The sequence below is a fragment of the Mauremys mutica genome, chromosome 12 (genome assembly GCF_020497125.1).
Source record: "Mauremys mutica isolate MM-2020 ecotype Southern chromosome 12, ASM2049712v1, whole genome shotgun sequence".
Classification (NCBI taxonomy): Eukaryota; Metazoa; Chordata; order Testudines; family Geoemydidae; genus Mauremys; species Mauremys mutica.
Window position 1 is genome coordinate 51527629 of NC_059083.1, and position 15428 is coordinate 51543056.

Sequence of the window (15428 nt, forward strand, 5' to 3'; positions counted from 1 at the left end):
CTGGCTTTCTAAAGTCCTTGCCTGAGTGAATGCCCCGCCCACTGATTAAGGCTCAGCCAATTACCAGAGGCTTCAAGCTTTCAAACCTGCCTCCAAATGTCAGCCAGAGCACATGGTCCTTCAAACAACCAAACAGACTGACAAACGTGAGCTCAGCACACAGCAAGTAACCCCCAAACACACACTACAGACAGTCACTTACCCCACAGATGCTGTATTTGCTCCTCCTTCACCTGGAGAACTCCCTTGCGAAACTCCCTGTTAGCCATTGTTTCTTCTGTACATTGTAATTGTCTCTTCTGTCCATAAAGTCTGCTAATTTGTGAAAAACTGAATGTAGCATGGGGAAGAGCGTCTCATGTTCTACTGCGTAGTCGGTGTCATCCCCACAATGAAGAGTCATTGAATGGGGTGATCCAGGGGAAGCAGCTCAAACATCCAATGTGGCTGGACAGGGGCAGGACATCAGCACTGCAGGGGAGGGGTGGGTGAGGCAGTGACATCAAAAGGGCCTTTGGCAGGACCTCAGCCTATTGGACAAAGGTGGTGGGGAGGCGATGATCTCTCAGAGAGATCTTGACATCAGCCAGGCAGGACAGGGGCAACCTTGGAGATCCCTGTGGCTTTGCTTCAGCACATCTCCTTCTCGAGGTCTCTCCTTGAGGACAGAGAGAGAATTCACTTTCATGTACGTGAGCACAAGGAGGATCCTCTTTGGAGTTTTCTCCTTTTCTTTTCTTGATTTTGCTAGACAACAGATGTCCCTGTATAGAAGGTAAGAGCCTCCGAGAGGTTTGGAACCTGTTCAGTCTGATCCAGCAGGTGCCGGCTGATTTTTAGGAAAAGAAAACTCGACTGTGGGGGCAACATTTTATTTCTGACCTAGGACTTTGTCACTTAGAATTACTGGGACATTGGGGTTTCTCTTTTTTGTTTTCCCTTTTTCTCTCTCTCTCCTACCTTTCTCTTCTTGCTTCCTTTGTCATTTTCCTCTGCTCTCTTTCCACCACCAGGAGCTGTGTGTGTGCAGCAGGGGTCAGGGGGGTTGTGGGAGGCCCTCACAGATAGGTGAGACTGGAATAGTGCTCCGAGAGTGATCCCCTCAGTTATGACCTGTGCCATTCTTTGGGCTATTTGATGAGAAGCTTTAGCCTCCCACCCCTCAAAGTCTCAACCTTGATTGGCTGAAGAGGGGGCTATTGACAGGGAGGAAACTCTGGTCTTTGTTGTTCTCTTTTATGACCAAGCAAATAAGTCACAACCAGTGATATGTTCGACCAATGTTGATGCTGCTTTCCATTCATTGTCTCGGAGCACTTCATGATCCTCTCTAACATTCCAATTGTTCTAAAGTACTTGCTGAATAATTACTATGAACAACTGTTGGTCTGTAGCTCATTTGAGAGCAACTCTGCTACTGACTGGCTGCATCAGCTAAGACAAGTCACTGTTCCTTTCTCAACCTTAGTTTCTCCTTCTGTCAAGTACAAATAACAATCCTCTCCCACCTACCTCGTGATGGGTGGATGATGGGGATCCATTGAAGAATGTCACTAGTAGCAGTGCAGAATAGGAGGTGTCCTATCACATTGAGCCATATCAGATTATGACATAATATTCTATTTGATTGGTATTTTATTCTTTTGAAATTGTTAAGAGCAGCAACTACTTAGATCAGACTGACGCATCTCATCTAACTTTCTAGATCACAGTGTCTCCTCTTTGTGTACGACGAGACAGTTTAATGCACTGTGACAAACAGGAGATGCTCTTGTTTTGCAAACAAATATTTGTTTGCAAATAATTTTCATCCTACATGTTATGATTTCAAGAAACAAAGTGGTTTAGTCTGAATGGATTTTCTGACAGAAAATGGTTCCCATGAAAATTTTCACCACTTATTTCCTGGGCTCTATCCCTGCCTCCGTGGGGGTTGTTGTCTGTTAGTTAGAACAGGAGTCAGGACTGTTGGCTTCTCTTTCTGGCTCTGTCACCGCTTTGCTGTGTGACACCTTGGGTAGGTCCAATGGGAATAGGGTCAATTCTCTAACTCCAGGCAGCAGAGAGCCTGGGTGAGAAGGGATGCTCAAGCTGTCTGCGATGGAGAAAGGGATGTTTCCAGGTGTTGAACATCAAGAATTCTAAACTTTGCTAAAATGGAGTTTAAAATGGTGGAGAGAAACAAGAAAGAGTTGGGGCAAACTTTAACCATTGTCTTTTTTAAAGCCCATTTGGGGATGTGATTCCCAGAGAGCCATAGAGAGGGGGAGCAACTTGCCCAGTCCCACAGATCAATAGGCAGCAATGGAAGCAGGAGTGATGCTCCCTCTCAAAGGCAGGGGGACTGGACATTAGGGCCTGGTTGCAATTGCCAGCTGTGGGAGGGAGTGTGCAGCAGTGGTTAGTGAAGGGGTCAATCCATGGCTCTGACACTCGGTGTGACCCTGAGCCGGTAGCAGAGGCCCGTTTGCCATCAGTAGGGTTGGGGTCCTGTGGCTACAGCCCAGGGGGGTTGGGAGGCTCCAGGAAGATGTGTAAAGTGCTGGGATGTCAGGATCCTGGAGCCGCTGTCACCTCCGCACTAGGGCAGTGTTCTGCACCCCGCTGCTGCTGGCTGACTTTCTCCGTCCCCTGGGAATAAGACAGAATCTTGTTTTCACAGCCAGTCGATTGCCCTAGGGTCATCACCCTGCCTGCTGGCTGGGCAGGGTAACTCCTCAGGTTACCACCCTCTCCAGCCGGCCTTGGGCTTGGAGAGTGAGGAGGAGGGCGCCGGACATCTGCTGACCCTGAACATCCACCATTCATCATACCATCAGCTAGAGCAAGTGAGTGGCATTAGGTTTCCTCGGTGGCTTCCCCTGTCTGTCTGGAGAGAGGCAGAAAGAGGGGGAGAGAACATCTCCAAAGGAGGATTTCATTTGCAAACAGCCCCCAAGAGTCCCTCACTCTCAGACTGGGCAGGGGCTTCTCCAGAGCCGTCTCCAGTGTGTTTGGCAAGGTCCCAGCAATGGGGCTCCCAGCCCTTCCCTTGTGCAACACTGTTCCCCAGGCTGAGAGTCTCTGAGCTGGGGCAGACCCTGTGAGCTGCTGAGCATGTAAATCAATGGGGAATGAGGAGGACCCTGGTCTTTCTGTGCCTAGGGTCTTTGTGACTTTGACGTGGGGAATGGCTTCCCAGGAGAAGTGCGGACTCCTGGGTTCTGTTCCTTCTCTAGCCTGGGCGGGGGAGTGTGGCCTGGGATGACAGGAGGGGGCTGCTTGTCCAAAGTAACCGATGGTCTTTGGGACTGACCCCATTGCTCTAAAAGGATGAGACTTCCTGGATATTGCAGCAGCAGCAGGGATTAGGAGTGGGAACATTGGGAGCAGCTCATGCAATGAACTCCTGCCAGTGTGTGTAGCTTGCACTCCCTGCACTCCTGTGAGGGGAGAAGGGGCTGCTCTGATTGGAGCAGGGCTGAGGAGGGACTGAAAAGGCCCATGAGTGAAAGGCTGCCTTGAGCCCAGACTCACACCTGCTCCCCGCTCGATTGCAGAATGGCCAGGCTCCTGAGGATGTTCAGGAAGAAGGCTCTGCAGGTGGCCCAGAGCCTGAGGGAAGCAGCTGCCATCTTCCCAAGGGGCAGAGCAACCTTTCCGTCCCCGCTGGCGGGGAGGCAGCTCCCATCCAGGCCAGAAGGCGGAAGTGCCCAGCCTTCTAGCGAACAAATCCAACTCCCGGCGCAGGCTCCGAGCTGGGAGAGGCCTCGACCAGGCCCAGATGGAGCTGGCTCAGGATGCGGTTTCGCAGACAGGACCCAGCCCAGGAGGGGCACCGGGCAGGGAGGCTCTGGGGCTTGTTGTGTGGGCAGCAGTGGCCCCAGGAGCCCAGCCCTCATTCCTAGCAGGTGGCATCACCCTGCCTGGCCACTGAGGATCTTCCAGCCCCCTCAGGCCAGGAGGTGGAAGATCCCTGTCCCAGCACCAGCAGCTCAGCATGGGACAGCAGCAGCGCCTGGGACTCTGGCAGCAGCGACACCGATGGACGCTGCTGCTCTGTTCCAGGTGAGGAGCCAGGCTGGGCTCAGGGAGGGGTGAGAACGGGGATGTGAACACACTGGGCCCAGAAACTCTCCCAGTGATATGGCGGGGGGGGGTCCCCAGCGCAGGTGTCTGGCCTGAGCCACGTGAACCCCACTGACACCAGCAGCAGTCACACAGCTGCCCCTGCAGCAAGGGGAACTGGGGGTGGGGGCATCAAGAGCTGCTGCCACTTTGTCCCTTGATGCTCTGGGGCTGAGGGAGTCGGCACCTCCCATGGACAGTGGAGTCCTGGACAGTGGATGGGGGGGCTCTCTGCTATGGGCTTCTGAAGCTGTTGGGGGCTGAAGGCATCCCTGAGAGGGAGGTGTGGGGCCTGATATCCCCTGGGTGCCTGAGGTGGGAAGGGGGGGTCTTTAATCCTGCTCTCCCCACCACGCCCTTGTCTTTCCCCCAAGTGGCAGCAGGCGTCACCCTGTTACCTTCTCTCCCTGCTGCAGGGACCCCCAGGGATTCAGAGGAGGAGGAATGGCTTGACATGTTCATAGATGAAGCTGCTCTCAAGGTCATCAGAGAGCAGCTCCAGTGCAGAGAAAAGGTACAAATGTTCCCCACCTGGGCTGGAACCAAGATCATCCTGTCCCTTCCCAGCATCCCCTCCCACACCGAGGGGCTTGTACCTGATGATCCAGCACCCCTAATGGGGCCTTTTTACATCCATGGTCCCTGCTCCCTTGATTCGCTGGGTGGTGTAGGCAGAGATGGAACAAGCTGCAGGGTTGGATCCTTCCCTCCAGAGTATTACCCCTCTCTGGGAGCTTGCTTGCTTTCTTGCTTGCTTTCTTGCTTTCTTTCGCCGTGTTTTGCCCAGCAGCTCAGCTTCCATCCATAGCAACTTGGCTGTTTCATCCTCTTCTGCCTGCAGGGCCCTTTGCAGAGACCTGCTAAGCTCATGGATCAAAGATCCAGGTGTCATCAATCCTTGCTAATTGCCTGCAGTGGGATGTGAAGGAGAGAGGCCAGGATATGTGTTTGGGAGTCGCACCAGTGCTTCCCAGAGACCCGTCTTCCCATCCTGTGGCAGGTGTAGGCCCAGTTTCCCTAACTCTGACCCATGCTTTGCAGGCTCTGCACAAAGTCATGCCAGAGTTCCTGGATGCTGTCATAAACAGTTAGTTAAGGGTTAAGGTCTCTTTTACCTGTACTGGGTTAACAAGCAGTACCTGATGACCACCTGACCAGAGGACCAATCAGGGACAGGGACAAGATATGTTCAAATCTCTGTGGAGGGAAGGTTTTTTTTTCTGTTCTTCCTTTTAGAGAGTCTCTCTTGGGAGTTAAGGGAGTCCAGACATCTTAATCAAGTCCTTCCAGGTTTCTGCAATACTTTCATCTATTCAGTCTAGTGAGTATTAGAAAGGCGTACTAGTATTATAAGTTTATTTCTACATTTGCAATTGTGTGTTTTGCTATAGAATTTCTTTAATTCTGTACTGTTATTGCTTTTACTGAGAAAGAAAGGAGGGGGGATTCTCTCCAAAGATTGATAAGTTTAGACCCTGTGTATTGTTCCATCTTGGTATTACAAAGACAGTTTACTTTCTTTTTATTCTTTAATAAATCTTTTCTGTTAAGGACTTGGTTGATCTTTCCTTGGGTGAATTCTCAGGGAAAGGGGAGGTGGGAGGAGGAAGGCATCCCTCTGTAGTTGAATCCCAGTATCTCTCCTAGGAGAAGGGAGGAAGCAGGGGAGAATGGTTTACTTCTACTAGGTGTAAAAACTCCATGGATTTGGGGCTCTTGGGATCCCCAAGGATTTTGGGGAAGGACTGTGTCCCAATACACGTACATTATTGGGTGGTGGCAGCGTACCAAATCTAAACTAGGATTTTAGTTTAGGGGAGTCCATGCAGGTCCCCATCTTGTGAACCCAAAAGCTCCAAGTGGGGGGATGCCATGCTGTGGAACCTGCTGGCAGAGACCCCAGACGCAGACAGGTTCCACTCCATCTTGGAGGTGAGCCCCATAAGGAGAGGTGGGAACCAATTTTACCTTAACTCTTTGGGGGACTGGTAAGGAGAGACTGGAAGATCCACTTTCTACTCTGTCCTCCTAGCTGGGTCCCCAGTGGGGTGTCCTTGGCTGGGGAGGTCAGTGCAATGCAGTGTCAGGTCCTGCTTTCTTGAGGGACAGAGGAAGGAGCTGGGACTTCAAGCCAAAGCTCTGCCTGGTTCTGTTGAGCACTAACCACAGGGCCCCTGGCTGTCTTGGGGAGTCAGAGTCTGAAAACCCCCCCTTCCTCCGTCCTCCCCACCTTCCCCCCAAGACACACACCCCATGAGATTCCGGAGCTGGTTCTCAGAGAAGAGGCACACGCTCCTTCCTAGAGAAACAGGAGGAACCCAGGGAATCAGCCCTTCTCTCTGATATGATCTGAAATTCCTGGGGGGATTGTGCTCTCAGTGACTCACTACATCCCACCAAGGAGTTTAGTAGTAGGGAAGGGCGAGGGTTCAGTCTCCTTTCTGGTGAACTGTTCAGGAATCAGGAGTTCTGGGAGGATGGGACCAGCCCGGACATCAAACCTTGTCCCAATCTAGAGAGACCCTGACAAATTGTGAACTGCGGGATACAAGCTGTGTCCTGGGGGAAATAATCCCCTTCTAAAGCTCTGTGATCAATGACTCAGCTATTCCCCCTGCGCATAATGTCTCGGGCCCCTGGGGCTGGGGAGGGGTGGGGCTCATTTGCAAAGCACCACCTGCCCATTGATCCTGACCTGCCTCCTTTCCCCACAGCATGTCAACCTCTGGATCGTGTCCAGGGTGTCCCAGGAGAGAGCCAGGGCCATTAGGAGCAGCACGGCCCTGCTCAGATATGCAGTCACCCTCCCTGAGTTTGACGTAAGATACCTCTGACCCCAGCTTCCTGACTCCAGGCGTAGGCGGGCTGGTTCCAACGGGCTGTAGGATCTGCTGCTGCAGGGGCTGTGGGTTTGGAGTGTTCCTCTTGGGGAGGCAGAGGCAGAGCAGGGAATGAGATAGGCTTGAGTCAAGTTCTTCTTGTCCTGGTCAAGTGTTGTCCCTGGGCCTTTAAGGGGACCATGCTCCAGCTCCTGCTTGGCATCCAAAAGCAGCTCCTGGTTCCCTTGGCAGCAGAGCAAATGAAGGGTCTATCTCAGACTCCTCTCCCCCAGCATCTCCTGCAGAGGGGCTAAGGGGAAGGAGCCTTCTGGACCAGGGGGGACAAGGAGCTGACAGGAAAATGCTGATGGAGTCCCCTCTCCTCTCCCTTCCATTAGATCTCAGCAGAGTTCCCTAGGATGGGTCACCATGTGGCACAGCTGGCTCTGTTTGTCAGTGACCCAGACAAGGACATCAGCCGGCAGGCCAGGGAGGGGACTTACCGGCTCTACCAGCTGCTGCTCCAACAGAGGGGTAAGGAACCCGCTGGCACACGGAACCCAATAGGGGACTGAGAGTGACCACAGGTGGATAATGGGATCCCAGACAATTTCTCTCAGACTGACCCCAGCTGGAGGACAAGTCTCTCTCTGCCTCTGTTCTTCTCCACTCCACTGTGCAGCCACCAATGGGATTGGAAGGACACACAAACTGCAACCAGAATGATCAAAGTGTCTCTTTCTCTTTTCCAGGGCTGACCATACATGAAGCAGAAGATCTGTGGTTCCACGACTGGCACCAGGACAGCAGGCTCCTGGGCTATAAGAACACAGCCAGGGTGGGGGAGGTAAGGACACTGTGGCAGGGTATGACACAGCTCAGGGAGTGGGGCTGGCTGGGGTCCCTGCAGTGGATGCCTCCTGGAGACAGGACAAGAGCCCACTCCTTATTTTCAGCTCAGAGTTCCTCACCCAGCACCCAGTGGGACAGGCTGGTGCTAAAGGTCCCACACTGGAACCTCGCTAGTTGCCGTGATTTGAGTGTCTTACATGGAGCCATCGCTACGTGGCATAAGCAGAATCCCCGGGTGGGTGAGCTAAGATAGGATTATGGCTCTGGGTGTCTCTCTGCTCCTTGTCCCCCTGGCTGATCCCCAAGTGTGTGAGAGGAGAGCACTGGGTCAGTCAGTCACTATTGCTTGATGAGACCCTTGTTTAATTCCCTGCACCCTGGAGAAGCAGAGAAAAGAGGTGGGGTTTGCTCAATTCCATTGCCAGTCAGGAAGCAGAGTGCCCCAACCTGGGAACTGGGTAGGGGACACAGTGAGCTCTAGAGCCAATATGGACCACATGCGCCCCCCTCATGTCTCCAGACCCGGCCAGGGAATGGCAGAGTATCTGGACCTCAGCCACTGTGCCAAAGAAGCAAATTGTCATGGCCCCAAGTTGCGGCTACTTGCTGCACAAGTAGAAAATCAAAGACCCTCCTCCCCCCGTCTCACAACTGTGGTGAGAACATCCAAACCTTGGAACCCACCATAATCCAGTGCCCCCAGATTGGAGTCAACAGCACAGAGGAGACCTTGGAATGGCTCCTGGATCTACAAGGGCATCTACAGACGCCACGTGAGAGAGACTGTGAGCTTGTCCTGCCTCCCACAAGCTGCATGGCTGCAGCAGAAGAAAAGTTTCATAGGAGTGTCTGTGATGGGGACAGGGACATGAGTCTCCTTATCCTGGTTAGGTTGCACATTGGATTCCCTTTGGAAGAAACCAAGGAGCTGCAGAAGCCTTACCCAGCTACTAGAGAAAACAATAATTTGGGAGGAATAAAACTTTGGTCTGTCAGCTCCAATCCCCCTCCCCCCCCCCACACTCCTCTAGCCACTGAGGTGCAGGAGATCTCTCTGCTGGAAGCAATACAGGGACCCCTGTCATCTCTGTGCACTGCACAGCAGAGTGGGCCCTGCTCACCCACATTAGAGATCCATTTCCAGCCCATCATGGCCCCTGCGATAAATTGCCCTCCAGAAAGAGCCACTGGAGGCTTTGGTCCCTAAGCATCTGCCACCTTTTAATAAAGAAGATTCTCTGAGCCATGGGACCCTGAAAGGCTCCTGGGGAATGAACTGCCTTGGCTACAGCAGCTCTCTTACCCTCCTTTTGGGGCACCAGGGCTTGAGGCTGGCTCTGGGCAATCTGCTAAAGCCTTGTGTCCTGTTGGTTTTAGGTCTTTGGAAAATTCTTCTCTGATGGGCAGAGAAAATACTTCCTCCAGACAGCAATGCTGGCGATCCATGACCCCCTGCTGCATGTCAGCCAGTCTGGGCTGCTCCTCACATACTCCATCCTGGGGGAAGCCCAGCAGCTGATGGGGGACAAGGTGAGCAGCTGCATTAGACTCAGGAGATTGGGGCGGGGCCCAGGCCTCATTCCCATCCTATCACCATTGGCTGGCCTGGGAGCAAGGAGCCTAGTGGCAGGGGTTAAAGTAACGTGCAGGACTTACCGGTACTGCCGGAGTCCTGAGGGGGGCGTGGCCTCATCCAGAAGAGGTGTGGCTTCTCAAGATTTAAAGGCCCTGGGGAACCAGCTGTGGCTGGGAGACCCAGAACCTTTAAATCAACCAGGGGCTCCCAGCTAAAAGGTGGCTGGGAGCCCTCAGAGCAAATTAAAAGGCCCGGGCCTCCGGTGGCTGGGGGGAACCTGGAGCTTTGTGGGGCTGGGGCAGGGATTTAAAGGGCCCAGAGCTCCTGGCACTGAGGGGAGCCCTGAGCCCTTTAAATCCTGGCCCCAGCCCTGCCATCAGAGCTGTGGCCGGGATTCAAAGGGCTCTTGGCTGCCCGCAGCCACGGGGAGCTCTGAGCCCTTTAAATCCTGGCCCCAGCCTGGCGGCCAGCTTACTTTCACTTCTGCCTAGTGGGGACTTCTGGATTTCATGTTCTTCGGATGTGATGCTCTGCTATCACTCCTGGGAAGGGCAGGAGAGCCCCTTAAGTGCCCTCTGTGAACCTTTCCTGCCCCACAGAGCTGCACCCATTTCTCCATGGCCTAGCGTCCAGGTCACACGAGCCACCACCCAGAGTTGCTCCCATCACTGGCAGCCTGGGAGGCCCAGGACTGATGGGTGATGGCGACTGGCCAGGCAGTTCTGAGGCACATGGGTGGGGGAAGCTTGTCCTGCTGCTGGCAGGGCTGGACCCACTCTTGAGAGAATGGGAGGATTCAGTCAGCAGGGGCTGCTGACCTGCCCCATTCACCAGGGCTGCCATCCTGTGGCGTCAACATTTGTCATTGGGGTGACTTGTGGAAAGGTCTCAATGTCACCGCATCCCACTCCACTGCTGCCAGAATCCCTCCTGCCCCACTCCCTGTCCTACCTGGGTGGGGATGGAGGTAGGGGAGGAGGAGAGGGTTCTACGAACTTGAGTGGTGTCCCCAGATGGGTTGAAGGTGGAACAGCTGTCGGGGCACTGAAGGGGAGGTGGCAGGACCTGACCCTATGACATGAGCAGCTGCTGGGTGGAAATGGTGCTGGTTCCAGGTGCCCTTAATTCTCCCTTATTCCTGGGCAGTGTCTCAGTCTCTGACATGTTCTCATTCCCCTGCAGCTGGAGGATGTCACAGCCAAGGTGATGTGCCAGCTACGTATCATCCAGCACTTGCACCAGGTGCCCGAGGTGCTGCAAGAGCTGCGCCTCATCTGATGCCCTTAAAGGTTCCCCTCCCATGTTCAGCAACTCCCGCTCCCTGCTGCAGGTATTGCTCTGTCTCACTGTAAATGGGGGCTAGTGGAAGGGGAAATGGAGGCCTCTGTCACTGACAGAAACTCTCTCCCCTCTCTGTGGACCAGGCTCCTTCCCTCTGATCCCAAACTTCCTTCGTCTGGGGCATAAGCTCTTCCCCTCACTCCGACACCCCTCCCCTCTTTCCTTGCTCTGACCCCCATCCCATTCCCCGTGCTCCCAGGCAGAGATCTCCCTGCCCCATATGGCGCAGAAGGGCCTTTGTGTCAGGGCTACAGACTGTCTGCCCAACTGAAGCTCAGGAAGCTCCATATTTGAGGAGGTGAGGATGGGCCAGAGGCTCAGGGCCTGCTTCACCTCCTGCCCTTTATTCTTCCTTTGGCCCTTATATGGGCTCTCAGAGGGTGACATGAATAGGAATCTCCTCCCCACCTGTCTTCTAGGCCCTGGGGTGTGTGACAGCCTCCCAGATGGGTGCAGTCAGAAGCTGAGCCACCTCAGGGACTCAGTGTGTCTGCAGTGGTGAAGAATTGCCTCCAGGAGCAGAAAATGTGGCCAGTTACAGAGCAGTCTGTGTATCTACTTGCATTTCCAAGAGCATCTCTGGTCAGTGCTTCCTTCCCACCACAGTCAACTTAACTTTCTCAGGCTCAGGAAGCTGCTTCCCAAACTCCCCAGCCGGGGTCTAAAGGGACCTGAGACCAACTGCAGAAGGCTCGTTGCACTCAGCAACTGCAATTCTCACCCTCTTCCCTATGCTCCTCCTCCCTTTTGCCTCTTTTGGGTTTCTTTGGTGGAGTTTCCAGCTCAGTAACTGCCCTAGACTGGTTTTTCCTTTCTCCTGTGCACGGGGGATGGAGCCCTCTCCCCTCCAATGCTGCTGCTGTTCAAAGCATTCTGGAAATCACATTGTTGGCACCAATAGCTGCAAATGGCACAGACTTAGGAATTCATCTCTCCAGTCTCCTCCCCAGTGCTCCTGGAGGTCATTTCTGTTGCCCTACAATAATGGAGGAGGGAGGGAAGAAATGCAGCAGAAACTCTGTGGGAGGGACAGTGAAATAAAGTAACTCTGGATCTGAGTCCCATTCTGCTTCCCCCAGGCTGGGAGTGAGGCTGATCATCCTGGCAATGAGACCCAGGTAGACTATCACTCAGGGCATGTCTATACTACAAAATTAAGTCGAATTAACTTGCATCTGCACACAACCATCACAGTCACTGCATCGCTTGTGCCTGTCTGCACTTTGCCCCTTGTGTTGGTGGTGCATGTCCTCACCAGAAGTGCTTGTATCAATTGTACTGTCAGTGTCAGGCCATTGTGGGATGGCTCCTGAAAGCCAGTAACAGTGGATGTAAGCAATGCAGTGTCTACTGGGGCACCGGGTCCAGAGGGGCCATGGGCCCCCCCAGTTTTTAACATGGGCACTCTTTGAGGGGCAAGGAGCCACATCAACCCCCAAAATGCAAGCCTTGGGCAGACGTGGAATGGCACTGACAGGGGTGGCACTTTGTGGCAGGGGAGCCGATAAGGTGATCAGCTCCCCTCCTGTGAAGTGTAGCCCCTGCTGGCAGTGCCAGCCTCTTCCTGGTGTGGGAGCTGAAGCTGGCCTTAGCGCCCCCCTTGCCATGAGGCCTGGTCCCTCTCAGTGGCCCCACCCCTGCTGCTCCTCCTCTCCCTGAGGTCCTGTCCCCTGGCCTGCTCTGAGTGGCCCACCCTGCTCTTGGGCCTCCTGCCAAGGGAGGTAGAGGGTCTGGGGCACCCCAGAGCAGCCCGGATTCCCTGGGTGGCACTTACCAATGCCTAGCTCTGGCTAGGGCTGGGAAGGTAACGTGAGAATTGCCCTCATGGCCAGGGGTGGCAGGTTTGTAGAAATTTTGGTGATGCCCAGAACCTGCCCCCTGCAACTTGGCCCCCACCTGCCTAAGGCTCGGGGGGGGGGGAGTTTGGGTGGGGAGAGGTCTGGGGTGCAGGCCCTGGGCAGGGGATTGGGGTGCAGGACAGATAAGAGGTTGGGCTCTGGGAGGGAGTTTGGGTGGGAGAGGGGATCTGGGGGTTAGGCTCTAGGATGGAGTTTGTGTGCAGGCTCTGAGGGTGCAGAAGGGGATGAGGGGTGCAGGCAGGAGTTTGGGTGCAGGCTCTGGGAGGGGATGGTGGGTGCAGCACTTACCTGGGGCTCCTAGGCAGGGTGGGCCAGGAGTCTCCATGTGCTGCTACCCCCAGGCATTACCCCCACAGCTTCCTATTGGCCACAGGTGCACTTGAGGCAGGACACAGACCCACCCTCAAAGAGGCTACAGGGAGGAGCCAGCAGCCACGTGGATCGAGCAGGCAGGAAGTTGCTCAGCTCTGCTGTGGTGCTGGTGCCAGTCCTGGGCTGTTTTAAATGGCCTGGGAGGCACCCAAGGCAGAAGACAGGGCCAAGGGGGAGACCTGGTCTCAGACATTGCTGGAGCTGGGCCAGGGCCAGGAATATTCCGGGTGCCCAGGCACCATGGGCCCATAGAACTCACCACCTATGGTCATGTCCTCTGTCTTGTTTCACTTTACCCCAGCCCGTGATTTTTGACCTAGCTGTTGGCGAGTGTCCCCACCCCTCAGCAGTCTGGGGATTGTCTCATTAGCATAGTCAGCTGCAAGTGACATGGGCTGAGGGACTCATCTCTCCAGCCTACCCCTCACAGCTCCTGGAGGCCATTTCTGTTGGCCAAAAATAACTGCTTGTCACCTGTGTTTGACTGATGACTGCAACTCTCAGGCAATTCATCAGCAGAAAACCAACCAACCAGCAACAGTGAGATCCTCTGCTTGAGCCTAGCCGGGTGCTCATGAAGTAACCAGCTGCTTCCCCAGCAGCATCTCTGCCCAGCAGGCTTTTCTCATCACAGCTGCAGCTCCTTTTCTGGCTCCAGAAGGCCACGCCCCAGATTCCCTTGGCCATTGGGCCTCAGCCATGAGCTGGTGGGAGGAGTTTGGTCTCCAAACACCACTCAGTCCCTGGCCTGGCTGCTGGGATTGAGAAGAAGGGAGAAAATTGGGGGCAGGCTTTCCTGGGTGCGTGTGTGGGGGGTCACCTGCCCCACTAGGGCCCAGGCCCCCAATATGACTAGGGCCCAGGCTGAGATCCCAGCACATTCCACAGGCCCCTGAGCTGCCATCAGATGGACTTTCATCCTCTGTCCATATGGTGGTGGGGAGGCATTGGGTTATTGCCCTGGGGAAGCTGGGGTGGGGGGAAGAGAGGGAGGAGATTTAGGGGGGAGGGATAGCTCAGTGGTTTGAGCATTGGCCTGCTAAACCCAGGGTTGTGAGTTAAATGCTTGAGGAGGCCACTTAGGGATCTGGGGCAAAAAATTGGTCCTGCTAGTGAAGGCAGGGGGCTGGACTTGATAACCTTTCAAGGTTCCTTCCAGTTCTAGGAGATTGGTATATCTCCTATTACCTGCTCACCGCCCCAGTGGGCTGGTTTTAAATTTAGCTCTGCACCAGATGAGGAGCAGGGAGTGGCAGAGACTGTGGGTGAGGGAGAGATGTTTGTGTTTCTGTTTCTGATCCCTTTCTCCACAGGGATCTGTTCAGAAATGAGGGATCCCCAGTGGAAAGCTTGTCTAGCAAATGGAAACAGAACTGGGGTATGTGGAAGAAACAAACTCCACTCTCAGATTAGAAGCAACAAAATCAGAGACAACTTTATGTGAGCAATTGCAAAGGAAGAATACAGCTGGCAGAGAGCATCTCTGCCACAGTTTCTCCAAGGTACAAACAATATCACACAAGCATTTATACATTTTAGTAGCCTGCATTAATTAAAATCATCTACAGTCTGTTTATGTTATGTCCTGCCCATTCCAGTATTTTCTCACTTCTGTTCTCAAAACATCACTATCTCAAGGCTGGGTCACCCTGACTCTACTCAGCTGTCTTCCCACCTGCTTCTGATGTGAGCCCTGCTTCTATGGGTCCCATGATATTAGGCTAAGACTTACCATGGCAGTTGCTCCCTTTCTTACAACTGAGGCCTATATTTAAATCCTTAACCCTGTTTCCACAGGGAAGATGGGGCTGTGAGCAGCTGAGCATAGTAAGTGACTAGGTATCAGACACAGCCTGAGCATTTCAGAGCAGGCCTGAAAAATAGACTCATAGACTTTAAGGTCAGAAGGGACCATTATGATCATCTAGTCTGACCCCCTGCACAATGCAGGCCACAGAATCTCACCCACCCACTCCTGCAACAAACCCCTAACCTAGGTCTGAGCCATTGAAGTCCTCAAATTGTGGTTTGAAGACCTCAAGCTGCAGAGAATCCTCCAGCAAGTGTCCCATGCTGCAGAGAAAGGTGAAAAACCTCCAGGGCCTCTGCCAATCTTCCCTGGAGGAAAATTCCTTCCAAACCCCAAATACGGCGAGCATGTGGGCAAAACTCACCAGCCAGCACCCAGGAAAGAATTCTCTGTAGTAACTCAGATCCCACTCCATTTAACATCCCATCACAGACCACTGGGCATACTTACCTGTTGATAATCAAAGATCAATTGCCAAATTAATTGCCAAAATTAGGCTACCCCATCATATCATCCCCTCCATAAACTTATCAAGCTTAGTCTTGAAGCCAGATATGTCTTTTACCCCCACTACTCCCCTTGGAAGGCTGTTCCAGAACTTCACTCCTCTAATGGTTAGAAACCATCTAATTTCAAGTCTAAACTTCCTAGTGTCCAGTTTATATCCATTTGTTCTTGTGTCCACAAAATGA

At 53.6% G+C, this 15428-nt stretch overlaps 2 protein-coding genes and 1 long non-coding RNA gene across 3 annotated transcripts in view; 2 read left to right on the forward strand and 1 right to left on the reverse strand.

The window, feature by feature from the left end:
- LOC123345325 (maestro heat-like repeat-containing protein family member 1) overlaps positions 1-12111 on the forward strand; it is a 315313-nt gene extending 303202 nt beyond the window's left edge. The window contains exon 12 of the mRNA XM_044982116.1: positions 11115-12111. Within this exon, the coding sequence (XP_044838051.1) occupies positions 11115-11162 (48 nt within the window). The 3' untranslated portion in view covers positions 11163-12111. The remainder of the gene's footprint in view (positions 1-11114) is intronic.
- On the reverse strand, positions 1555-8283 carry LOC123345347. Its single transcript, XR_006572770.1, has 3 exons — positions 6936-8283; positions 4704-5016; positions 1555-2631 (listed from the first exon to the last, which is right to left on the reverse strand). It is a non-coding gene; the product is annotated as an uncharacterized LOC123345347 (long non-coding RNA).
- Positions 3547-15428, forward strand: part of LOC123345337 — a 716016-nt gene continuing 704134 nt past the window's right edge. Inside the window, exon 1 of the mRNA XM_044982129.1 lies at positions 3547-4047. The gene's annotated coding sequence lies outside the window, so the exon portion shown is untranslated. The remainder of the gene's footprint in view (positions 4048-15428) is intronic.